The 27,701-nt window shown below is 40.1% G+C and overlaps 1 protein-coding gene across 2 annotated transcripts in view; it reads right to left on the bottom strand.

Moving 5' to 3' along the window:
- Ranbp21 (exportin-5-like protein Ranbp21) overlaps positions 1 to 27,701 on the bottom strand; it is a 197,710-nt gene that overhangs the window by 131,605 nt on the left and 38,404 nt on the right. For both annotated transcript variants that reach the window (XM_070081343.1, XM_070081345.1), the window contains exons 3-6: positions 21,044 to 21,199; positions 18,581 to 18,652; positions 13,250 to 13,408; positions 6,342 to 6,512 (exon numbers count right to left, since the gene is read on the bottom strand). In XM_070081343.1, the coding sequence (XP_069937444.1) occupies positions 6,342 to 6,512; positions 13,250 to 13,408; positions 18,581 to 18,652; positions 21,044 to 21,199 (558 nt within the window). The remainder of the gene's footprint in view (positions 1 to 6,341; positions 6,513 to 13,249; positions 13,409 to 18,580; positions 18,653 to 21,043; positions 21,200 to 27,701) is intronic.

Here is a 27,701-nt window from a genome sequence, read left to right as displayed (position 1 = left end):
TCGACCCCATTGCCTATGCTCTCATTAGCCCATCTATCCTCCAATAGCTGTTTGTATCTTACCCTAACTGCCTCCTCTTTTAGTTTATAAACCTTCACCTCTCTCTTCCCTGATGCTTCTATTCTCCTTGTACCCCATCTACCTTTTACTCTCAGTGTAGCTACAACTAGAAAGTGATTTGATATATCTGTGGCCCCTCTATAAACATGTACATCCTGAAGTCTACTCAACAGTCTTTTATCTACCAATACATAATCCAACAAACTACTGTCATTTCGCCCTACATCATATCTTGTATACTTATTTATCCTCTTTTTCTTAAAATATGTATTACCTATAACTAAACCCCTTTCTATACAAAGTTCAATCAAAGGGCTCCCATTATCATTTACACCTGGCACCCCAAACTTACCTACCACACCCTCTCTAAAAGTTTCTCCTACTTTAGCATTCAGATCCCCTACCACAATTACTCTCTCACTTGGTTCAAAGGCTCCTATACATTCACTTAACATCTCCCAAAATCTCTCTCTCTCCTCTACATTCCTCTCTTCTCCAGGTGCATACACGCTTATTATGACCCACTTTTCACATCCAACCTTTACTTTAATCCACATAATTCTTGAATTTACACATTCACATTCTCTTTTCTCCTTCCATAACTGATCCTTCAACATTACTGCTACCCCTTCCTTTGCTCTAACTCTCTCAGATACTCCAGATTTAATCCCACTTATTTCCCCCCACCGAAACTCCCCTACCCCCTTCAGCTTTGTTTCGCTTAGGGCCAGGACATCCAACTTCTTTTCATTCATAACATCAGCAGTCATCTGTTTCTTGTCATCTTCACTACATCCATGCACATTCAAGCATCCCAGTTTTATAAAGTTTTTTTTTTTCTCTTTTTTAGTAAGTGTCTACAGTTGAAGGGGTTACTAGCCCATTGCTCCCAGCATTTTAGTCGCCTCATACAACACGCATGGCTTACGGAGGAAAGATTCTTTTCCACTTCCCCATGGACAATAGAAGAAATAAAGAAGAAGAAGAGCTATTTAGAAAAAGGGGAAAAACCTAGATGTATGTATATACAGTGGACCCCCGGTTAACGAACTTTTTTCATTCCAGTAGTATGTTCAGGTGCCAGTACTGACCGAATTTTTTCCCATAAGAAATATTGTGAAGTAGATTAGTCCATTTCAGACCCCCAAACATACACGTACAAACGCACTTACATAAATACACTTACATAATTGGTCGCATTTGGAGGTGATCGTTAAGCGGGGGTCCACTGTATATATATGCATGTGCATGTCTGTGAAGTGTGACCAAAGTGTAAGTAGGAGTAGCAAGATATCCCTGTTATCTAGCGTGTTTATGAGACAGAAAAAGAAACCAGCAATCCTACCATCATGCAAAACAGTTACAGGTTTCTGTTTCACAGTCATCTGACAGGACGGTAGTACTTCCCTGGGTGGTTGCTGTCTACCAACCTACTACCAAATCAAATACTGTTGTTATTATTATTATTTATTACTATTATTTTTTTTTTTAACAAGTCAGCCGTCTCCCACCGAGGCAGGGTGACCCAAAAAGAAAGAAAATCCCCAAAAAGAAAATACTTTCATCATCATTCAACACTTTCACCTCACTCACACATAATCACTGTTTTTGCAGAGGTACTCAGAACACAACAGTTTAGAAGCATATACAGTGGACCCCCAGTTTACGATATTATTTCATTGCAGAAGTATGTTCAGGTGCCAGTACTGACCGAATTTGTTCCCATAAGGAATATTGTGAATTAGATTAGTCCATTTCAGACCCCCAAACATACACATACAAATGCACTTACATAAATACACTTACATAATTGGTCGCATTGGGAGCTGATAGTAAACCGGGGGTCCACTCTATGTATAAAGATACACAACATATCCCTCCAAACTGCTATTATCCCGAACCCCTCCTTTAGAGTGCAGGTATTGTACTTCCCATTTCCAGGACTCAAGTCCGGCTATATAAAAAAACCAGTTACCCTGAATCCCTTCACTAAATATTACCCTGCTCACACTCCAACAGATCGTCAGGTCCCAAATACCATTCGTCTCCATTCACTCCTATCGAACACGCTCATGCACGCCTGCTGGAAGTCCAAGCCCCTCGCCCACAAAACCTCCCTTACCCCTTCCTTCCAACCTTTTCGAGGATGCCCCCTACCCTGCCTTCCTTCCCCTACAGATTTATACGCTCTCCATGTCATTCTACTTTGATCCATTCTCTCTAAATGACCAAACCACCTCAACAACCCCTCTTCAGCCCTCTGACTAATACTTTTATTAACTCCACACCTTCTCCTAATTTCCACACTCCGAATTTTCTGCATAATATTTACACCACACATTGCCCTTAGACAGGACATCTCCACTGCCTCCAACTGCCTCCTCACTGCTGCATTCACAACCCAAGCTTCACACCCATATAAGTGTTGGTACTACTATATTATTATTATTAATTATTATTATTAACTGTTATCATTATTATTACATTAATGTGTAAGTACTAAACCTGTAGGAGTCATACAGTGCCTGAGAGAATGGGAGCCATTCAGGCTCGATCTAAGGAAGGGGAAAGCTTTTCTAGAGTCCCTCACTGCCATCAAAGAACTTGCCCAAAAGGGAATTAAGTACCATTGTGCCACTACCATGTGTTTACTGCTAAGTGAATAGGTGCAGCAAGTGTAAGGAGACATATTCATATGTCTCCCAATATATATATATGGGCAAGCCATATTACATTCTGTTACCCCATTCACTTAGCTGTAAATAGGCACCTGGGTGTCAATCAACTGTTGTGAATCGCATCCAAGGAAAATTTCAAGTTTCAGGATGGAAGTGGAAAGATGCATAACATGCCTGCTAAATGATTATGACACTGATGGAGTTGATGTGTTAAACAACACACTCTTACCCAAAAAAAAAAAAAAAAAAAAAAAAAAAAATATTAGTTATTACACCAAAATTATCAAAAGAGTTTATCTCACCTGTGAAGAGATTGGTGAGGAAATGCAAGAGATGGTAACATACATGCAAACAGACTCTGTAAACCAATCAATACAACTAGACTCATAGTCAGTGCTATAAAAAAATTTAGTTCTAAAACCTGTATGCAAAATCTCTTAACTTCCCATGATAATGAAACAAACATAGGCACTTCACCCACAACCATTCTGCACCATTTGATGAACTTGTAACCCCAGGAAATGAGCACTGCCCTGTGTGTGATGTGTTCACAACTACACTGGGTATATAAGTGATCTCAATATGTCACAATGACAACTCAAAAACATGGGATTTCAGCCATTATGTTAAGTCTTTTGTATGTCTAGAAAACACAAAGGGAATGATTGCAAAAGTCAGATCAGTAAATTTCAAAAATGTAAAAGAAATCTCTATTCATGGCTGTACCTCAACTTTGAAGTTTTTTCCTAAACTGTTGTTATTATTATTATTATTCCTACATTCAATGGCAGAACACTAAACCAGTAGGGGTCATACAGCTGGGAATGGGAGGCAATCAATTTTCATACAAGGAAAAGGGTAGAATGAATTTGTTTGATCAAGAGCCCCTCACTTCCCTTGAAAGAACACCTTCTCTCAAGGGAAGTGGGGCAACCCCCTCAGAGAAGTTGTATGCTGTGTCACAAGGTATTAAAAACTTAAGGCATCCAAACCATAGCAGAATTCTCTGCTTCTCAAAGCTGACTAAGCAGATTTATGCAGTCAAAAAATTGAATGGGCTTTCAAATATTAAAAATCAGAAGCAAGCTCTCCACCTTCAAAACCAGTCACTAAAAGTTTTTGATCCAGCACTTCTTAGCTATTTTGGCAATGCTATTTTTTTTTCAACAAGTCGGTCGTCTCCCACCAAGGCAGGGTGACACAAAAAGAAAGAAAATCCCAAAAAGAAAATACTTTCATCATCATTCAACACTTTCACCTCATACATAATCACTGTCCTTGCAGAGGCACTCAGATACGACAGTTTAGAAGTCCCTCTAAACTGTCAATATCCCAAACCCCTCCTGTAAAGTGCAGGCATTGTACTTCCCATTTCCAGGACTCAAGTCTGGCCAACCGGTTTCCCTAAATCCCTTCACTAAATATTACCCTGCTCACACTCCAACAGCTTGTTAGGTCCCAAAAACCATTCATCTCCATTCACTCCTAACACGCTTGCTGGAAGTCCAAGCCCTTTGCCCACAAAACCTTCTTTTACCCGCTCCCTCCAGCCTTTTCGAGGACGACCCCTACCCCTCTTTCCTTCCCCTACAGATTTATACTCTCTCCAAGTCATTCTACTTTGAACCATTCTCTGTAAATGACCAAACCACCTCAACAACCCCTCTTCAGCCCTCTAACTAATACTTTTAGTAACTCCACACCTCCTCTTAATTTCCACACTCCAAATTCTCTGCATAATATTTACACCACACATTGCCCTTCGACATGACATCTCCACTGTCTCCAGCCACATCCTCTCTGCAGCATTTACAACCCAAGCTTCATACCCATATAAGAGTGTTAGTACCACTATACTTTCATACATTCCCTTCTTTGCCTCCACTGACAACGTTTTTTGTCTCCACATATACCTCAATGCACCACTTACCTTTTTTTCTTTCATCAATTATATGGTTAACCTCATCCTTCATAAACCCATCCGCTGATAAGTCCATTCCCAAATAGTATATGAGAACATTCACTTCTTCCATACTCCCTCTCCCCAATGTGATATCCAATTTTTCTTTATCTAAATCATTTGACACCCTCATGACCTTACTCTTATCTATGTTCACTTCAACTTTCTACCTTTACACACCCTCCCTAACTCGTCCACTAACCTTTGCAACTTTTCTTAGGAATCTCCCATAAGCACAGTATCATCAGCAAAAAGTAACTGTGTCAACTCCCATTTTGTATTTGATTCCCCATAATTTAATCCCACTCTTCTCCCCAACACCCTAGCATTTACTTCTTTTGCAACCCAATCTATAAATATATTAAATAACCATGGTGACATTACACATCCCTGTCTAAGACCTAATTTTACTGGGAAGTAATCTCCCTCTCTCCTACACACCCTAACCTGAGCCTCACTATCCTCATAAGAACTCTTTACAACATTTATTAACTTACTACCTATTCTATATACCTGCAACATCTGCCACATTGCTCCCTTATCCACTCTATCATATGCCTTTTCTAAATCCATAAATGCAATGAAAACTTCCCTACCCTTATCAAAATACTGTTCACATATATGCTTCAACACTTGATCTACACATCCCCTACCCACTCTAAAGCCTCCATGCTCATCTACATCTGTCTTACCTCTTTAATTCTCTCAATAATAACCCTACTGTACACTTTTCCTGGTATACTCAGTAAACTTATTCCCCTATAATTTTTACAATCTCTCTTGTCCCCCTTCCCTTTATATGAAGAAACTATACATGCTCTCTGCCAATCCCTAGGTACCTTCCCCTCTTTCATATATTTATTAAACAAAAATACCAACCATTCCAACACTATATCTTCCCCTGCTTTTAACATTTTTGTCATGATCCCGTCAGTTGCAGATGCTTTACCACCTTTCATTCTACATAATGCCTAATGCACCATCCCCACACTCACCTCCTGCTCTTCTTCACTCCTAAAAGATGTTATACCTCCCTGGCCAGTGGATGAAATTACCGCCTCCCTTTCTTCGTCGACATTTAAAAGTTCTTCAAAATATTCCCGCCATCTACCCAATACCTCCAGCTCCTGGTCTATTAACTCCCCTACTCTGTTTTTAACTAACAAATCCAATTGTTCCCTTGGCTTTCTTAACTTGTTTATCTCACTCCAAATTTTTTTCTTATTTTCATCAAAATTTCTTGACAGTGCCTCTCCCACTCTATCATCTGCTCTCCTTTTGCACTCTCTCACCACTTTCTTCACCTTTCTTTTACTCTCCATATTCTCTACTCTTCTTATAACACTTCTGCTTTGTAAAAACCTATATAAGCTATCTTCTTCTCTTTTATCACACCCTTTATTTCATGATTCCACCAATCACTCGTCTTTCCTCCTTCACCCACCCTCCTATAGCCACAAACTTCTGCCCCACATTCTAATACTGCATTTTTAAAACTATTCCAACCCTCTTCAACCTTTATACAGAACATGCAATAATTTACCTTTACGTGAGGAAGAGGGTTTGAAATACTCATGAACCAACTTTTCAACAATTTCCAAATATATTAATACACTATATTAATACACAAAAATATACAGCACCTGCACAACTCGGCAGTGCTGCTGTGCTGTTTGAGAATCTTGCTGGCTCATTTTTGCTTCATACTGCTTAAAATTTTCCTCCAAGAGTGTAAGGAAAAATTTAAACATCTTTTCCATATTCACCGTCATCGCTTGGTAGAGATCACGTCGACGCTGGTTGGATTCTATGTTCTGTCGTAACAAAATATTCTGTTGAGCACAATACTTCCTTATATTAATACATATAAAATGCAGTTTATGACATAAAATGACATAAACTGCACAATGTGTTTTATTAACTTGTTGGTATATAATTCCATTTGTATACCATATTTCCTCATAATATACATTGCTACTGAAAGTTAGATGCTGATTAATCAAGATTTTAGTAATCTTACACAGAGCATAGCATTGAAAGATAAAGTTCTTCACTGATTTAGTCTTGTTGTCTGGGTAGTAAATACTTAAATCAACAGTTAGGAATAAAAACTAAATGTAAGAAGGTAGCAAAATGTCTTTAATGATTTTATTTTCTGCTGGAACTCCTGCTGCGACAGAAAAATTAAATCTTAAAGTAATTAACTATGTTGAAACCATGAAAGGCACTTGTAGCTCCCAATAACCTTTGTTCCCTATAGCATACCTCAAAAGAAGCAACTGTTAGAAAATTCTTGAAAAATAGTTAACTCAATCTCCATTTCTTCCACTTAAGCCCCTTTTATTTCCCTGCCTCTACTGTTCACTCCATCCCTATCTCTGTCTTTTCCATCTTCCCTTGCCACCCTCATCATGGAGTCAATGTGACGAGGAGCATAATGGAATGAGTGTAATTACAAATTGTATTTTTAATTATCTAGCTTTGTGAAGATGATGGGAGCTCTAGCTCTTGGTCCTACTTCTTAACTTCCAACTAACCTACTTGACACAACTTCATCATTATCTCTCATCTCCTATGCATATTAAGTCTGCTTACATTATTTACCTTTGATGAGTTTCAAGTTTTTCTACTCCCGGAATGCGACTTTGGGCCAGTCTCATCTGGTGCTTGCCCGGCCAACCAGGCTATTGTTGCTGGTGGTCCACTGGCCCAGATATCCAACACAGACTGGTGTTCAACTGACTAAAAAATTTCTTTCTGAAATCCCTGTACAGTGGACCCCCGCATAACGATATTAATCCGTGCATGAGAGCTCATTGTTATGCGAAATTATTGTTATGCGGATGAATTTTCCCCATAAGAAATAATGGAAATCAAATTAATCTGTGCAAGACACCCCAAAGTATGAAAAAAAAATATTTTTACCACATGAAATATTAATTTTAATACACACAAACTGAAAAAGGCATGCACAATTACATGACACTTACCTTTATTGAAGATCTGGTGATGATTGATGGGATGGGAGGAGGAGAGAGTCTTAATGTTTAGAAGGGGAATCCCCTTCCATTAAGACTTGAGGTGTCAAGTCCTTTTCTGGGGTTACTTCCCTTCTTTTAATGCCACTAGGACCAGCTTCAGAGTCACTGGACTTCTGTCGCACAACATATCTGTCCATAGTGGCCTGTACCTCTCGTTCCTTTATGACTTCCCTAAAGTGTTTCACAACATTGTCAGTGTAATAGTCACCAGCACGGCTTGCAATAGCTGTGTGAGGGTGATTTTCATCCACAAAGGTTTGCACTTTCAGCCACATTGCACAGATTTCCTTAATCTTTGTAGTAGACAACTTCTTCAATTTCTCTCTCCCCTCCTCCGAATCAGTTTCCTCAGGTCTGGCCTCTTGTTGTTGAAGTTGATCTATCAGCTCATCAGTGGTTAGTTTTTCATTGTCCTCCTCCACCAACTCTTCCACATCATCCCCACTAACCTCCAACCCCAAGGACTTCCCCAATGCCACAATTGATTCCTCAACTGGCATACTCCTCTCAGGGTTAGCCTCAAATCCTTCAAAATCCCTTTTGTCTACACATTCTGGCCACAGTTTCTTCCAAGCAGAGTTCAAGGTCCTCTTAGTCACTCCCTCCCAAGCCTTACCTACAAGGTTTACACAATTGAGGATATTAAAGTGATCTCTCCAAAACTCTCTTAGAGTCAGTTGAGTTTCTGAGGTCACTACAAAGCACCTTTCAAACAGAGCTTTTGTGTACAGTTTTTTGAAGTTTGCAATAACCTGCTGGTCCATGGGCTGTAGGAGAGGAGTGGCATTAGGAGGCAAAAACTTCACCTTAATGAACTTCATGTCTCCATAAAGTCGCTCTGCCACGTCTGTAGGATGACCAGGGGCATTGTCTAACACCAGGAGGCACTTAAGGTCTAATTTCTTTTCAGTTAGGTAATCTTTCACATTGGGAGCAAATGCATGGTGTAACCAGTCATAGAAAAAGTCCCTAGTGACCCATGCCTTACTGTTTGCCCTCCACAGCACACACAAATTAGCCTTGAGGATATTCTTTTGTCTGAACGCTATGGGAGTTTCTGAGTGATACACTAATAAAGGCTTCACTTTGTAATCACCAGTAGCATTGGAACACATCAACAGAGTAAGCCTGTCTTTCATAGGCTTATGTCCTGGGAGTGCCTTTTCCTCCTCAGTAATGTAGGTCCTGTTTGGCATTTTCTTCCAAAACAGGCCTGTTTCGTCACAATTAAACACTTGTTCAGGTTTCAGTCCTTCACTTTCTATGTACTCCTTGAATTCCTGCACATATTTTTCAGCTGCTTTGTGGTCCGAACTGGCAGCCTCACCATGCCTTATCACACTATGTATGCCACTATGCTTCTTAACCCTTTCAGGGTCCAAGGCCAAAATCTGAAGTGGTGCTCCAGTGTCCAAGAAATTTTGAAAAAAAAAAAAAAAAATATTTTTTCTTACAGAATTAAAGAGCATATTTTTGTGAAGGTAATAAGACAAAAAAAAAAATCTGATCAGTACTTACCGAGATACAGTGCCAAGAAGTTTGTCAAAAATGATGTGGTGGTGGCAACATCGACGAATTCCACATACGCGCATTACATTATTTTGTGGTTTTAGTTGTTTTTTCTTTTCTTTTCCAATTTTTTTCTATGCCTACTAACATTTGGGGCCTGAGAGACCAATACTGTATATAATGTATATATATAAACTCACTGTATTGAACACAATAACCGCACTAAAATTATTATCATATTATTGTTTACCACTGTTGTTTATTACAATAAACATGCACAAATATTGTATGATACTAATGTTCTATCATATATTTACATATTTACAATCACTGGACATGGTTTTAGAACTGCTGGAGCTTGTGGAACTCCTTGAAACAAGGCACTATGCACAGAGGCACCTTACATTCCTCACACATAAACCGAGTGTCTTTGCGTCTTTGTTGCCGTCGTTTTGTTTGTGCACACACAATGCATCTCTTCTGAGCAAATTTCTTCTGAGTTGAAGGAAGCTGTATTATGAAATGATCACCTTCTCTCCTCAAACGCTTGGGTATATCCTGAGGAATTCGAGGACCATGTTGTATAGCAGGTGTTGTTACCTGGTACTTCATTATGAGTTGTCTGACAACAGACAAACAAAATTCACCATAAGGTGGTCTGTTGCCAGTCTTTATTTGGTACATATTATATGCATTGAGCATTGAAATGTCCATGAGATGGAAGAAAAGTTTCATGTACCACTTGTAACTCTTACGAACATAGTCAACAAAACCAATCTGCATGTCACTTGTCAACCAAGCGCATGTTTTGTGTATAATCAATCACTGACACTGGTTTTCGAATATGTTCATTAGTCACTCGATCAACTTTGCCACTGTCTTGCATTTCATTACAGTGAATGGTTGTCAACAATGTGACATCTCGTTTGTCATGCCACCTAATGCCATGATGTCATTGGCAGTAAACACCTGCACGTCATCACCACGAGCACCTGCGTTGAGCCTGGGCATATGTTTATGATTAGAACGCACTGTGCCACACACATCTGTCTTGTTCACTCGCATGAAATCACTGAGTAATGGGCTTGTGTACCAGTTATCGGTATATAATGTATGCCCCTTACCAATATAAGGTGCCATCATGTTTCTCACTACGTCACCTGAGATACCCAATAACATCTTGGTATCTTTCAATGTTTTACTTTCTGTGTATACAACAATATCCAACACCAGGCCACTGTCACAATCACAGAGTACAAACAGTTTTATACCAAAGCGTTTCCTCTTGCTCGGTATATACTGCTTGAATGACAGTCTACCTTTGAACAAAATCAAAGACTCGTCAATTACAAGATTCTTGAATGGATAAAAGTATATCCTGAACTTTTGTTTGAGATACATGAAAACATTTCTAATCTTGTATAACCTATCACTTCTGTCAGGCCTGGTTTTGTCAGAGAAGTGCAACATACGTAAGAGTAAGATAAACCTGTTCACTGGTATGATTTCACTGAAGACCGGGGTAGAAATTAGCCAATCTGTGGACCAGTATGCTTTTATATTATGCTTATAGACATGAGGCATAAGCATTATTGTTACAAAAAGCAAATACATTTCTGCAACAGTCGTCTCTTTCCACCTGTGTAGTCTTGACTGTGGTGATAAGATCGTATTTGCCATGGTGTACTCAAAATGCTTATTACTTTCCCTGACAATAATTTCCATCAATGGCTGGTCAAAGAATAATTCAAAGAATTCCAGTTCATTGGCCGTGGTTCCAAGGGGACAAGTAGGTAGAATTCCACTTTGAGAATCATCAAAGTGGTGAGGCTTGGGAACAAAATTGGGATTTTGCTGCCAATCCCACATACGGTTTGCTGGTGGATACTGGACATCATAGGCTGGTTGTGCGGGTGGTTGTGGTTGTGGTGGGCTGGTGGCTGGCGCTCTGCTTTGTCCTTGAACTGACGAGTCAGCATGGGTCCCAGCGTGGCCTGGTGAGTCACGCATGGCGGTGCCACTACCATCACCACTAACACCATCCACTGATGCCTGTGGTCTATCCATGCCAAGTGTAGCCACATTATCCTCACTATCACTACCTAAAACTGGTGTAGGGCCATGGGATGTACTCCGGCCCCTGGGCACAGCATAGGGTACACTACCCGAGCGCATGCGGCGGCAAACATACCGACGCTTCACTGGTGAATATGATTCCTCACTATCACTACTCGATTGATCGTCGAGCGCAATAAAATCACAGTCCACGTCACTATCATCATCATTACTGAAGTCAGAGGCCTGGCCACGCGAAAATATTAGTTTTCTCTTGCGATGAGGAACAACCAACCGTGAGTCACGAGTGCCCACACCAGAGGTAGAAGGTTGACGATCGTCAGGGTTTTCTGCACTATTATCGATATCCTGGTCATTCTTTTCGGTCACTAACTGATCAAAGCCGTAGAATTCGTCTTCATTTCCACTTCCATCAGTGTCAGAACTATCAGATAGGAAGAGGAGAGTCCCAATTTTCCAGGGAGTGAGAGCTGACTTGCGACGAGGCATGGTGAACAAGGATAACTGAGCCGGCGTTCCCACAATGCTATGCGGGCGCCTAGATTTTTTGTTTATGGTGCACACCCACCACGCAGACCCGTTCTCTCACATGTAGGCCTATGAGCGTTTTTGCGCTAAATTTGACGGCGCTAGAATTTTGGCATAGATCTACGGTTTGGACACTCAACGTAAAGCCGTTGATCTACGGGACGGAACCTGAAAGGGTTAAATCTCTCAAACCAACCTTTGCTGGCCTTAAATTCACTCACATCATCACTAGTTGCAGGCATTTTTTTAATTAAATCCTGAAGCAACTTCCTAGCCTTTTCACTTATGATCACTTGAGAGATGCTATCTCCTGCTATCTGTTTTTCATTTATCCACACCAATAAGAGTCTCTCAACATCTTCCATCACTTGCGATCTCTGTTTCGAAAACACAGTTGAACCTTTGGCAAGAACAGCTTCCTTGATTGCCTTTTTGTTGCTCACAATAGTAGCGATGGTTGACTGGGGTTTATTATACAACCTGGCCAGCTCGGAGACACGCACTCCACTTTCATACTTATCAATGATCTCTTTCTTCATCTCTATAGTAATTCTCACCCTTATTCCTGTAGGGTTGGCATTAGAAGCTTTCTTGGGGCCCATGGTCACTTATTTTGCAGATAAAATCACCAAAAACACTGTAATAATACGAAATGTTTCGAGTGTATGCTTGGATGTTATCGCGGAGGCTGGCTGGTAAACAATGCCACCGGTGGAACATGTGAGGTTGGCTAAGGCCGCACATTAGACGCGTCTCAGACGAACAGCGTTGAGCGGGTTTTTTAGCGGTATGCGAGGCAAAATCTTAGCGATAGAACGTATCGGTATGCGGATTTAACGTTATGTAAGGCCAACGGTATGCGGGGGTCCACTGTAGTTACTCTTGGAATGTTTTGTCCATTTTTTCCCTCCTCTAGATTCTTTTCTGACAAAGAATCTATCTTGGTGTGTCCTTTATCTGCCCTCAAGTATCTTTTGTATCATGATCATTTACTCTCAACCCAACAAAATAAGAAATAAGATAAAAAAAAAAAGGATTGTTTTCATAAGTACAGTGGTACCCCCAAGTTTTGTACAGCTCCCAACTCAAACACTTACGTAATTGTATTATTTTAAGTGCTTTTGCAGGTGTATTTTTGGGGGTCTGGAATGGACTAATCTAATTAACATTATTTCTCATGGGAACAAATTTGTTCGGTAACGGCACTCGAACAGCCTTCTGGAACGAATTATGGCCGAAACTCGGGGTACCACTGTATGCTGTAGAGTACGAAAGTATAAATAATAAAAATATAATTATATAAAGATAAAAGTAAAATTAATCATAATGAAAAAAATTCCACCCAAAAAAAATACCTATCATTAGAATAAAACAACAGATTTAAAAGATAAAATCACCTGCAATGTAGCTACATCTTCAGCAATACGCAGAAAAACGAACAGCACCAACTCTGTTTGTGTGGGACCGCTATTAGAAAGTTCTTGAAGTTCATAAAGCAAACCTGGCCACTGCTGTGGCCATTCACGTTTCATCATCTCCACAACAAGACGTGACACCTGAAACATGGTTATCATGTTTTATTTTTTTTAACACACTGGCTGTATCCCACCAAGGCAGGTGATCTAAATAGAAAAACAAAAGCTTTTCTTTTTAAATTTAGTAATTTATACAGAAGAAGGAATTACAAGCCCCTTGTTCCCAGCATTTTGATCGCCTCTTATGACATACATGGCTTATGGAGGGAGAACTCTTTTCCACTTCCCCATGGAATATCATGGGGAAACACTTTCACTACCACTCATGCCATCACTGTCTTGCCAGAGGCATGCTAACATTACAACTCAGATAATTCTTCAAACTGCAAATATCTGCCACCCCTCCTTCAGAGTGCAGGCACTGTACTTCCCACCACTAGGACTCAAGTCTGGCTAACCTTGCTCACATTCCAACAGCTCGTCAAGTTCCAAAAACCATTTGCCTCCACTCCTATCTAACACACTCACACGTACCTGCTGGAGATCCAAGTCCCTCACACAAAACCTCCTTTACACTCTCTATCCAACTTTCCCTTGGGCAACCCCTACATTGCTTTCCACTTCTTCTACTGCAAAGGTAATTTTTTTTTTTCAACAAACTGGCCGTATCCCACCAAGGCAGGGTGGCCCAAAAAGAAAAACAAAAGTTTTTTTTTTTTAAATTTAGTAATTTGTACAGGAGAAGGGGTTACTAGCCCCTTGCTTCCGGCATTTTAGTTGCCTCGTACAACACGTATGGCTGACGGAGGAAGAATTCTGTTCCACTTCCCCATGGAGATAAGAGGAAATAAACAAGAACAAGCACTAGAAAGAAAATAGAAGAAAACCCAGAGGGGTGTGTATATATATCTTTCTTTCTTTCTTTCTTTCAACATACCAGCCGTATCCCACCGAGGTGGGGTGGCCCAAAAGAAAAAAACTAAAGTTTCTCCTTTTAAATTTAGTAATATATACAGGAGAAGGGGTTACTAGCCCCTTGCTCCTGGCATTTTAGTCGTCTCTTACGACACGCATGGCTTACAGAGGAAGAATTCTGTTCCACTTCCCCATGGAGATAAGAAGAAATAAACAAGACCAAGAATTAGAAAGAAAATAGAAGAAAACCCAGAGGGGTGTGTATAAATATGCTTGTACATGTATGTGTAGTGTGACCTAAGTGTAAAAAGAAGTAGCACGACGTACCTGAAATCTTGCATGTTTATGAGACAGACAAAAGACAGCAGTAATCCTACCATCACGTAAAACAATTACAGGCTTTTGTTTTACACTCACTTGGCAGGACGGTAGTACCTCCCTGGGTGGTTGCTGTCTACCAACCTACTACTGCAAAGGTAATACAAAAATTAATTAAAAAAATCTATGCCATATAATCAATTCTATGTTAAAAAAATCCCTAAAGACACACTGTAAAAGATAAAATAATATGTTTTCCAAACACTGATGAAATAAAGTGAAAACTAATAACAAGCCTCATATACTATTAGGGTGCCAAGTAACAAACATCCCATCTTATACACAACCACTCTTCTCTTACAGGAGGTTCACTGAAGAACCAAGTAATTTTTAATCCTTTGAGGGTCGACAGGCCCTCTCCTAAACTCGTTCTCAGGGTCGGCCAAATTTCAAAAAAAAAAAAAAATTATTTTTTCTTATGAAAAAATAGTTTTTTTTTCTAAACATTATAGGCTAAACAAAAAAATTTTAACGTCAATACTTACCGAGATATCGAGGCGTGAAATTTGCCAAAATTGAGCAACATATGGTAACATCGCCGACTGCCATCACCCGGTATTTTTCTATTTACTTTTTTATGTACTATTTTCAATTATTTTTCAATTTTTCTTTTACTGAGTAACTTTTATGGCCTCTGAGGCCAACATGATCAGTATTTTGTAAGTTATTTCTTTTTCAATACTACACAATAAGGGCGTAAACACTGTTGTCATTATTCTGTTTACAGAAAATATTTACACAAACAAACGATATGAAATGTTGTTTATTACTATTTTTCTATATTTTATATACACATATACAGTCACAGGGAATGTTTCTAGAAGTTCTGAAGCCTGTGGCACTCTTTGAAACATGGTGTCATGCACAGTGGAGTTTTGCACTCCTCACACATAAAACGAGTGTCTCTGCGTTGTTGTGTGCGTTTTTTTGTATGTGCACAGACGTAACACCTCTTCTGAGCCTTTTTCTTCAAAGCAGTAGCAGGCAGTTTTACCAGGAAGTGATCACCATGCTTCAGACAAGCAGGTAGTTGTTGATAATTTGATGGGCGGTCAATTGCAGGTACTGTTCCTTGGTACTTGAATACTATTTGTCTGATGACAGACAAACAGAATTCGCCATACTGTGGTTTGTTTCTGGTGCTCATCTTATACATATTATAAGCATTGAGCATGGAAATGTCCAGAAGATGGAAAAACAGTTTGATGTACCACTTATAACTCTTGCGAACACAATCAGCAAACCCAATCTGCATGTCACATTTGTCCACTGAACGCATGTTGAAGGTGTAATCAATCACAGCTGCAGGTTTTAGAATGGGTTCATTTCTCTCTCTATGCTGCCTGCCACTGTCTGCCATTTCATTAGGGTGAATTGATGACAACAGTGTGACATCTCGTTTGTCATGCCACCGAAATGCCATGATGTCATTGGCAGCAAACGCCTGCACCTCACCTCTACGAGTGCCAGCGTCAAACCTGGGCATATGTTTCCGATTTGCACACACTGTGCCACACACATCTGTCATGTTCACTCGCAAAAAATCACTGAGTGAGGGGCTTGTGTACCAGTTATCTGTATATAATATATGCCCCTTACCAAGGTATGGTTCTATCATTGTTCGAACCACATCACCTGAGATGCCCAATAACTTCCTGGTATTTTGCAATGTATAACTTCCAGTGTACACAATAATATCCAATACCAGACCACTGTAACAATCACAAAGCACAAACAATTTTATACCAAAGCGTTTCCTCTTGCTTGGTATGTACTGCTTGAAAGAGAGTCTTCCTTTGAACAGAATCAAAGACTCGTCAATTACAAGCTTCCTGAAGGGATAAAAATGCGTACTGAATTTCCGTTTCAGATACACAAACACATTCCTAATCTTATATAACCTGTCAGTTCTGTCAGGCCTGGTTTTATCTGAGAAGTGAAGCATACGTAACATTAGCACAAATCGATTCACTGGCATTATATCACTGAAACCTGGTGTTGCAATCAGGGGGTCTGTTGACCAGTATGATTTCACTTTGTGCTTATACACATGTGGCATAAGCATTATTGTGGCAAAGAAAAGATACATCTCAGCCACAGTTGCCTCCTTCCACTGGTGTAGACGTGATTTTGGTGAAAGTAATGTGTTTGCCATGGTGTACTCGTAGTATGTATGTGTTGCTTTCCATGACAATACTTTTCATCAGTGGTTCGTCAAAGAATAACTCGAAACATTCCAGTTCAGTGGCATTGTTCCCAAGTGCACAAGATGGCCGTATTCCACTTTGGCTGCCATCAAACTGGTGGGGATTTGGAACAAAATTGACAGCTTCCTGCCAATCCCAGGTGCAGTCTGCTGGTGGGTACTGGACAATGACAGGTGGTTGTGGTTGTGGTTGTGGAGGTTGTGGTTGTGGAGGCTGGTGTGGTGGGTGAGTGGGGGATGGTGGCCTTTGTTCTAAATCAGCTGAGGCAGCGGCGTGGGTGGCAGCGTGGGTGGCAGCATGGCCCACTGCTGGTGCCTCACCGCCGGCACCACTACCACCACGCACATTTTCCATCCCAATTGCAACAGTATCTTCGTCATTTTCACTGTCTGTTCCTTTTGTACAGCCACGGGATGTACTCCGAGATACACTCCTTCCCCTTGGTATAACATATGGCACACTACCAGAGCGCATATATCGTCGTATATACTGACGCTTCACTGGGGAATATTGCACTTCACTATCACTACTGGAACTAGTTTGAAGAGCTTGTAGTTCATATTCACTATCACTATCATCACCCATGCTCTCATCTGAGTCTGGGATTTGGGGAAATAGAAGTTTCCTCTTGGGTTCTGGAACAACTGAACGTGAACAAGAGGGCCAAGCACCAGAGGTGGAAGGCTGAGGGTCGTCTGGGTTTTCCTCACTATTACCGATATTATGGTCATTAGTTTCGGTCAAAACCTCACTAAAACCACGAAACTCATCTTCACTGGCACTTCCATCACTATTAGAACTGTCACTGGGGAACAAAAGTGTCCCAATTCGCCGAGGAGTGTGGACCTTCTTACCGCGAGGCATGGTGGACATTGTTTACTAAGAGGGCATTCCCACAATGCACCACTGGGTCCCAGATTTTTTTCTACCGCGCACACCGACCACGCAGACCCATTCTCTCACACCTAGGCCTACCAGCCTTTTCGCGCGAGATTTGAGGCCGCTAGAATTTATGCGTACTAGTACGTCAAAAACCCCTATGCGTAAGACGTACTAGTACGACCAAAACCCTCAAAGGGTTAACAGCTGCCAAATTGTGGTATGAACATGTGTGAAAAATCACCCTTTATACTATTGTTCTCTATACAAACAACTCATGTGTAGGTTGAAAAATGAGTACAGTAGTCCCCCCCATATCCATGGGTGATATGTTCCAAGACCTACCACGGATGCCCGAAACCCCAGATAGTAGCAAATCCTTTATATAAGTAACTTTTCATTTACATATATACCTATGAGAAAATTTAATTGATAAATTAAGCACAATAAGACATTACCATCATTAAATAATAAAATATATTCCGCCACTGACGCCACTGCCACCAACAGCAACTGCTGCTGCTCTTATTCAAACAGTAAAAAATGACTGAAATTAGACGATAAATAAAAAATGAAACCTTAAATTGCAACCTCCTTAATATTTTCAGCCAGAGGTAAAGCGTGGATAACCAAAACCGTGGAACCTGAATCCTCGGATATGGGGGCTCTACTGTACACAACTGTCCCTCACTATTCATGAAAATTAGGTTTCTGGATACTATGTGAATATGGAAGAGGGGTGCACACAACCAAGATGGAGAAAACCAAGAATAATGAAACTGCAAAGAATGCAAATATCAAAAGATAACTGTAAAGCACACACTTCTCGAAGTTGGACCTCATTTATATGTAGCTACTGAAAATCTTGGCAAACCTTGTCTTTAACGTAAAGATGCTCAGAAAGAAGATCAAGTGTCCCTTTTGCCACCAACTGCATCGTATTTTCCTGAAAGCAGCAAACACATAATAAGTATGAATATGCAACAAGTTCATAGTAAACAAGTGAAATCATAAGTATGATTTTTTTTTTCCAACACGTCGGCCATCTCAGACTGAAGCAGGGTGACCCAAAAAAGTAAGAAACACTTTCACTATCATTCAACACTTTCACCATCATTCACACATGATCACTGTCTTTGCATAAGTGCCCAGATGACAGTTTAGATGTCACTCCAAACAGCCAATATCCCAAACTCCTCCATAAAGTGCATGCATTATACTTCCCACCTCCAGGACTCAAGCATAGCTACCTGGTTTCCCTGAAATCCTTCAAAAAACATTACTCTGCTCACACTCCAACAGCTCATCAGGTCCCAAAAACCATTCATCTCCACTCCTTTCATTTTTTTGTTTTATTTGAGTTAGCGTCTAATTTTAGAAGAGATGATTACTCAGAATCAAACCATACTCTACTCAGTGTATAAACAATGGATAACCCCAATCCCCTAAAAAAAAAAAAAAGTTTACCAAAACACACTGCTTACTGGAAGCATTTCTAATACAAATGGCTACTTATTTTGAAATAAAATCTAAGAGAACACTGGGAACTGTACATATTTGGCTGCCACGCCCAAACTCACAAGCAACTTCCAGTAATACATACTTTCATAATTCAAGTTAATATGTCACTTAGACAACATCTTATCTAAAAATTCTAGAACATGAAAAAGGTGCAAGAGGATAGGGCAGCAATGTGGCAGATGATGCAGGTTTATGGAATAGGTATTAAGTTACTAAATGCTGTAAAGTTTTGATACGGATAGTAAGGCTCAGGTAAGGGTGTGTAGGAGAGAAGGAGATTATTTTCCGGTAAAAGTAGGCCTCACCATGGTTGCTTAACATGTATTTATATATAGGGTTGTAAAATAAGTAATGTTAGAGTGTTGGAGAGAGGTGTGGGATTAAATTACAGGGAATCAAATACAAAATGGGAGTTGACACAGTTACATTTTGCTGATGATACTGTGCTTTTGGGAGATTCTAAAAAGAAGTTGCAAAGCTAAGTGGATGAGTGTGGGAAGGTGTGAAAAGGAACAAAGCTGAAAGTGAACCCATATAAGAGTAAGGTGAGAGTATCAAATGAGTTAGGTACAGAAAAACTGAATACCACATTGCAGGGTGGGAGTATGAAAGAAGTGAATGTGTTCAGATATTTGGGAGCAGATTTGTCAGCGGATGAGTTTATGAAGGACGAGGTAACCCATAGAACTGATGAAGGAAAACAGGTGGGTGGTGCACTAAGGTATCTGTGGAGACAACAAACATTATCTATGGAGGCAAAGGGAATGTATGAGAGTATAGTGGTACCAATACTCTTATATGGGTGTAAAGCATGGGTTGTAAATACAGCCTCTCCTCGCTTAGCAACATACTCGTTTACCAACGACTCGGACTTAGGACGGGCTAACCAATAATCATAACTAATGTATATTAGAGCTGATTTTCTGCTATTCTTTGTATTACAATGTACAGCACACTGTTGTATAAACATTTAAAAATATCCTAAAAATGTTATAAATGTTGCAAAGGTGACATTAAAACAATATCAAAGATGGTTGACACAAACCTACTACCATTATAGTACGCTCCTTGCTTAGCGAAGAATTCATTTACCAACGTGGTCTTAGGAACGGAACTCCTTCGTTAAGTGAGGAGAAACTACACTGCAGCAAGGAGGAAGCTGGAGGCAATAGAGATGCCGTGTCTAGGGGCAATGCGTGGCATAAATATTATGCAGAGAATTCGTAGTGTGGAAATTAGGAGGAGGTGTGGATTTACTAAAAGTGTTACTCAGAGGGCTGAGGAGGGGTTGTTGAGGTGGTTTGGTCATTTAGAGAGGATGGAGTAAAATAGGATGACTTGGAGGGTGTATAAATCTGTAGTGAAGGGAGGAGGGGCAGGGAGCCATCCTAGGAATGGATGGGAGGGGGGTAAAAGAGGTTTTGTGTTCACGGGGCTTAGACATACAGCAGGCATATGTGAGCATGTTAGATAGGAGTAAATGGAAATGAACAGTTTCTGGGACCTGACGAGCAATTTGAGCATGAGCAGGGTAATATTTTGTGAAGGGATTCAAGGAAACCAGTTTGCCAGACCTAGAATCATGGAGATGGGAAGGACAATGACATCTGAACTGTCATATCTGCATGCCTCTGCAGTGATTATGTGTGAATGACTGTGGAAGTGTTGAATGACAGTGAAAGTGCTTCCTTCTTTTTTGGGCCACCTTGCCACAGTGGGAGATGGCCAGCATGTTGAGAGAAAAAAAAACAAGTTATGTATAGTACAAGCATGATCAGGCTTAATTTTTAAACTCTGTGCAAACACTTTAACTAACCTTGATGTGAACTTTTTGTCCAACGGTTAAATAATTCCACTTATACTTGATAACATGCTCTAACAACTGGAGCCCCAAATGGCGAACCACTGGCTCTCTGTTGCGGTAAGCTAAGTGGAACCCACAACTAACTGCTAGGTCACCATCCTCCTTTATCTGCAAGTACACCAAAATTATTAACTATGTTTATATGAATACTCAAACTTTATATTTTACAATATCAATCTGACAGGTGAAAAACAAGAAAGGGAAGAATACCAATTCCCTATCCAAAGTTAATATACAGGTATGTGCACTAAGGCAAGCAGCTTCATAAGGTGGGATTATGCTCACCCATGTACTATACGTATACAATCATACCCCGCTTTACGTCATTTTAGCTTATGTCAAATCTGCCTTTACACCACTTTTCTAGAGTAAATTTCAGTTCAGCAAACATCATTATGTCCAACATTACGTCACTCAGCAATGTCACCTAAGTCATAATTAAAGGACATGACATTAATAAATTTTTTCTTAAAAATATATTTAAAATAAATAAAATACATAAAAATTAACAATAAAAGATAAAAGAAGCTAAAAAAAATCTAAAATACAATAAAAACACATAAAAAAAACAGAAATTGTATATATACAATAAAATATTTACATTGAAAAATTATAAACAAATGTCCATCATTACATAGTTCTGCCATCTTGGTGTATGGAAGCATTGCTGCCACTTCTCATTCAAAACAAGGAAATGCCACATACATTTTTGCCCCTGCTGCAATCATGTGCTTGTTTTGCTATTTCCATTATTTTTGTGATTATTCTCATGTCTGTGTTAGCCATGGGTCCTAAGAAGAATAGTGGTAGTTATTCCAAGCATAATGTGGTTATGATAGAGGATATTAACACTAGTTTTATAGCATTTGTCATCATTTTAAGGCATTTTTAAGGCATTACGTCTGGTTTACGTCACGGCTCTTGGAACCAATTAATGATGTAGGGCAGGGTATGACTGTATATGTATAGTACCTGTTGTCTGCATGGACTGTACACCAATACATATACAGTACAACAATTTTCCATGGGTGAGTGGAACAGAATTCTTCCTCCATAAGCCACACAGATCATAAGAGGCAACTAAAATGCTGGGAGCAAGGAACTAATAACCCCTTCTCCTGTAAAAATTGCTAAATTTAAAAAGAAAAACTTTTTTTTTTATGTCACCCAGTCTCAGTGGGATACAGCCGGTTAGTCGAAAAAAATAAATGTACAATAGTACAATTAATACACAGTACTGTACAAATAACAAAAGTATCTTTCAAAACAAATGCCAGCCACTGTACAACTTTCTCTCCATTCACTCCTATCTAACACGCTCACGCACGCTTACTGGAAGTCCAAACCCCTTGCCCACAACACCTCCTTTACCACTTCCTTCCAACCTTTTCGAGGGCGACCTCTACCCCGCCTTCCTTCCCCTACAGATTTATACGCTCTCCATGTCATTCTACTTTCATCCATTCTCTCTAAATGACCAAACCACCTCAACAAACCCTCTTCAGCCCTCTGACTAATACTTTTATTAACTCCACACCTTCTCCTAATTTCCACACTCCGAATTTTTCTGCATAATATTTACACCACACATCTCCACTGCCTCCAACCGCCTCCTCGCTGCAGCATTTACAACCCAAGCTTCACACCCATATAAGAGTGTTGGTACTATTATACTTTCATATATTCCCTTCTTTGCCTCCATAGATAACATTTTTTACCTCCACATATACCTCAATGCACCACTCACCTTTTTCTCTTCATCAATTCTATGATTAACCTCATCCTTCATAAATCCATCCGCTGACACGTTAACTCCCAAATATCTGAAAACATTCGCTTCTTCCATACTCCTCCCCAATTTGATATCCAATTTTTCTTTATCTAAATCATTTGATACTCTCATCACCTTACTCTTTTCTATGTTCACTTTCAACTTTCAACTATGTTCACTTTCAACACATTCCCAAATTCGTCCACTAACCTTTGCAATTTTTCTTTAGAATCTCCCATAAGCACAGTATCATCAGCAAAAAGTAACTGTGTCACTTCCCATTTTGTATTTAATTCCCCACAATTTAATTGCACCCCTCTCCCGAACACACTAGCATTTACAGTGGACCCCCGCATACCGGACGCATCGCATACCATACAATCCGCATACCGGACGCTTTGATCGCAAAAATTTTGCCTCGCATACCGCCCAAAAACCCGCTCACCGCCCTTCGTCCGAGACGCGTCCAATGTGAGGCCTGAGCCACGCTCACATGTTCCGCCGGTGGCATTGTTTACCAGCCAGCCTCCGCGGTAACATCCAAGCATACAATCGGAACATTTCGTATTATTACAGTGTTTTTGGTGATTTTTTTCTGGAAAATAAGTGACCATGGGCCCCAAGAAAGCTTCTAGTGCCAACCCTACAGCAATAAGGGTGAGAATTACTATGGAGATGAAGAAAAAGATCATTGATAAGTATGAAAGTGGAGTGCGTGTCTCCGAGCTGGCCAGGTTGTATAATAAACCCCAATCAACCATCGCTACTATTGGTGGTACAGCTGCTGCTGCTGCTGCTGTACCACCCTCAGCTGCTGCTGCACTGTCAGCTGCTGCTGCTGTACCACCGTCAGCTGCTGCTGCTGCTGTAGTACCGTCTGCTGCTGCTGTAGCATCGTCTGCTGCTGCTGTAGCATCGTCAGCTGCTGCTGTAGCATCGTCTGCTGCTGCTGTAGCATCGTCTGTTGCTGCTGTAGCATCGTCTGTTGCTGCTGTACCACCGTCAGCTGCTGCTGCTGCTGTAGCATCGTCTGCTGCTGCTGTAGCATCGTCTGCTGCTGCTGTAGCATCGTCTGTTGCTGCTGTACCACCGTCAGCTGCTGCTGCTGCTGTAGCATCGTCTGCTGCTGCTGTAGCATCGTCTGTTGCTGCTGTACCACCGTCAGCTGCTGCTGCTGCTGTAGCATCGTCTGTTGCTGCTGTAGCATCGTCTGTTGCTGCTGTAGCATCGTCTGTTGCTGCTGTACCACCGTCAGCTGCTGCTGCTGCTGTAGCATCGTCTGCTGCTGCTGCTGCTGCTGTAGCATCGTCTGCTGCTGCTGTAACAGCGTCAGTTGCTGCTGTAGCATCGTCTGCTGCTGCTGTAGCATCGTCTGTTGCTGCTGTAGCATCGTCTGTTGCTGCTGTACCACCGTCAGCTGCTGCTGCTGCTGTACCACCGTTGTTGGTGTGGCTTATTGAGAATACCAAACAACAATTAACCCCAGAGGATTTGCCACCCAGGATAACCCAAAAAAGTCAGTGTCATCGAAGACTGTCTAACTTATTTCCATTGGGGTCCTTAATCTTGTCTCCCAGGATGCAACCCACACCAGTCGACTAACACCCAGGTGAACAGGGAAAATGCCTGGAACTAGTGCTCATATTGGTGAATTTAGAGCCAGCAAAGGTTGGTTTGAGAGATTTAAGAATCGTAGTGGCATACACAGTGTGATAAGGCCTGTTCTGGAAGAAAATACCAAACAGGACCTACAGTACTCAGGAGAAAAAGGCACTCCCAGGACATAGTGTCTCATCAGTCATTGCTGCATCTTCAATAAAGGTAAGTGTCATTTATTCTTCATTTAGTAGAGTAGTACATGCACAATATATATTGTGCATGTACTACTCTACTATTGTGCATGTATCCTTCTCTTTGTGTGTAGGAAAATGTATATTTCATGTGGTAAAATTTTTTTTTTTCATACTTTTGGGTGTCTTGCACGGATTAATTTGATTTCCATTATTTCTTATGGGGAAAATTCATTCGCATACCGAACATTTCGCATAACAGCCAGCCCTCTTGCACGGATTAAGGTCGCTATGCGGGGGTCCACTGTACTTCTTTTACAACCCATCTATAAATATATTAAACAACCATGGTGACATTACACATCCCTGTCTAAGACCTACTTTTACCTGGAAGTAGTCTCCCTCTCTTTTACACACCCTAACCTTAGCCTCACTATCCTCATAAAAATTCTTTACAGCATTTAGTAACTTACCACCCAGGGAGGTACTACCGTTCTGCCAAGTGAGTATAAAACGAAAGCCTGTAATTGTTTTACATGATGGTAGGATTGCTGGTGTCTTTTGTCTGTCTCATAAATATGCAAGATTACAGGTACGTCTTGCTACTTCTACTTACACTTAGGTCACACTAAATATACACGTACACGTTTATTTATGCACACTCATCTGAGTTTTCTCTGATTTTATCTTAGTTCTTGTTCTAATTACTTTTCCTTTTATATCCATGAGGAAGTGGAATAAGAATCTTTCCTCCGTAAGCCATGCGTGTTGTAAAAGTCAACTAAAATGCCGGGAACAATGCGCTAGTACTGTAACCCCTTTTCCTGTAATAATTACTAAAAAGAATAAGAAAAAAGTGGGAAGTCTGAATGTGCGTGGATGTTGTGTGAATGATAAGAAAGAGATGATTGTGGATGTCATGAATGAGAAGAAGCTGGATATCCTGGCTTTAAGTGAAACAAAGCTGAAGGGGGTGGGTGAGTTTCAGTGGAGAGGAATAAATGGGATTAAGTCAGGGGTTTCTAATAGTATTAGAGCTAAAGAAGGAGTAGCAATAATGCTGAAGGATAAGCTATGGCAGGAAAAGAGAGACTATAAATGTATTAATTCAAGGATTATGTGAAGTAAAATAAAGTAATGAATCTATCAGAGAGAAATCTAATGTAGAAATGAATTTTATAGATGTGTGGAGAGCGAAAGGCCACAGATTGGAGAGGAAAATTTGCGCCAAGTTCTGTCAAAAGCTTTGAAACTACCAAGAGCTATAACAAAAGATTAGTTGAAATTTCAAAGCAAGATTGACCAAACATGAGTGGGATAAGAGGTAAAAAAGAATACAATTTTCAAGTTATCTAACAATGAAGTAAAAACACTTTTGATATAGAATAAGTTAGAACAACAGGATGATAGGAAGATTGGTGTAGTCACCAGTCTTCAGGACAGAACATTTTTCCGAGATGAGAAAATCTTACGGGGGAGAGATTGGCGAAACAGGTGAACCTGTGTAAGTGCAAACTCTAAAAGGTACACTTGGCACACAAGAAGGTACATTACCTAGGGCATACACTTCGTAGTGTTTAATGCTTTTATAGCTTTGTGAATCAATCTAACTGTGAAAAAGATGTGTGGCAGAAGACTGATTAGAGAAACAGCAAGCTGAAGAAAGCCGCATTGCCCAAGTTGGAATCAAAAGCCATTACATATAAAGAAACAAAGAAAGAAAAACAAACTAACAGAATTTATGGAAGATATTTTGATTATGAAGCTAAAGGGAGAATTCAAATATTAAAAGATGATACAAACACATTCCACAGAAACAATACATTAAAAAATTAAAACAAAGCAAGAACCATTTTCCCATAGACACCCACATTAATGTATTATCAGTGATACATACTACGAACAATTTTTTTTTTTTTTTTAACAAGTCGGCCGTCTCCCACCTAGGCAGGGTGACCCAAAGAGAAAGAAAATCCCTGAAATGAAAATATACATACCATCCGACTTACGACCGAGTTCGGTTCCGAGAAAACGGTCGTAAGTCCAAATGGACGTAAGTCGAACTTACTACTGAATATCAACATCACATTTTTGTAATGACTTTATTTTATTGTTTTATTTCGGTATTTCATGTTTTACTTTACTTTTTATGCTGTTAGTACTGTATTTTATACTGTAAGATTTAGGATAAACACTGTGTACAAGACAAATAGTTGTTTATTTCCCAGAAATTTGGCAAAAAAAAAAACATGGTCGTAAGTTGAGTGGTCGTAAGTCGAGCAGGTCGTAAGTCGGATCGTAGGTGTACTTTTGTTATCATTCAACATTTTCACTTCACTCATACATAATCACTGTTTTTGCAGAGGCACCTAGATACAACAGTTTAGTAACATATATAAAGATACAATATAAAAAGTGACCCGAAATAATTACAATATCAGAGCCCCAATTATATATACAGTGGACCCCCGCATAACGATATTAATCCGTTCATGAGAGCTCATTGTTATGCGAAATTATCGTTATGCGAATGAATTTTCCCCATAAGAAATAATGGAAATCAAATTAATCCGTGCAAGACACCCCAAAGTATGAAAAAAAAACATTTTTACCACATGAAATATTAATTTTAATACACACAAACTGAAAAAGGCATGCACAATTACATGACACTTACCTTTATTGAAGATCTGGTGATGATTGATGGGATGGGAGGAGGAGTCTAAATGTTTAGAAGGGGAATCCCCTTCCATTAAGACTTGAGGTGTCAAGTCCTTTTCTGGGGTTATTTCCCTTCTTCTTTTAATGCCACTAGGACCAGCTTCAGAGTCACTGGACTTCTGTCGCACAACATATCTGTCCATAGTGGCCTGTACCTCTCGTTCCTTTATGACTTCCCTAAAGTGTTTCACAACATTGTCAGTGTAATAGTCACCAGCACGGCTTGCAATAGTTATGTGAGGGTGATTTTCATCCATAAAGGTTTGCACTTTCAGCCACATTACACAGATTTCCATAATCTTTGTAGTAGGCAACTTCTTCAATTTCT

The sequence above is a fragment of the Cherax quadricarinatus genome, chromosome 6 (assembly GCF_038502225.1).
Source record: "Cherax quadricarinatus isolate ZL_2023a chromosome 6, ASM3850222v1, whole genome shotgun sequence".
Taxonomy (NCBI): domain Eukaryota; kingdom Metazoa; phylum Arthropoda; class Malacostraca; order Decapoda; family Parastacidae; genus Cherax; species Cherax quadricarinatus.
This window is presented reverse-complemented; position numbering and strand designations above follow the sequence as displayed.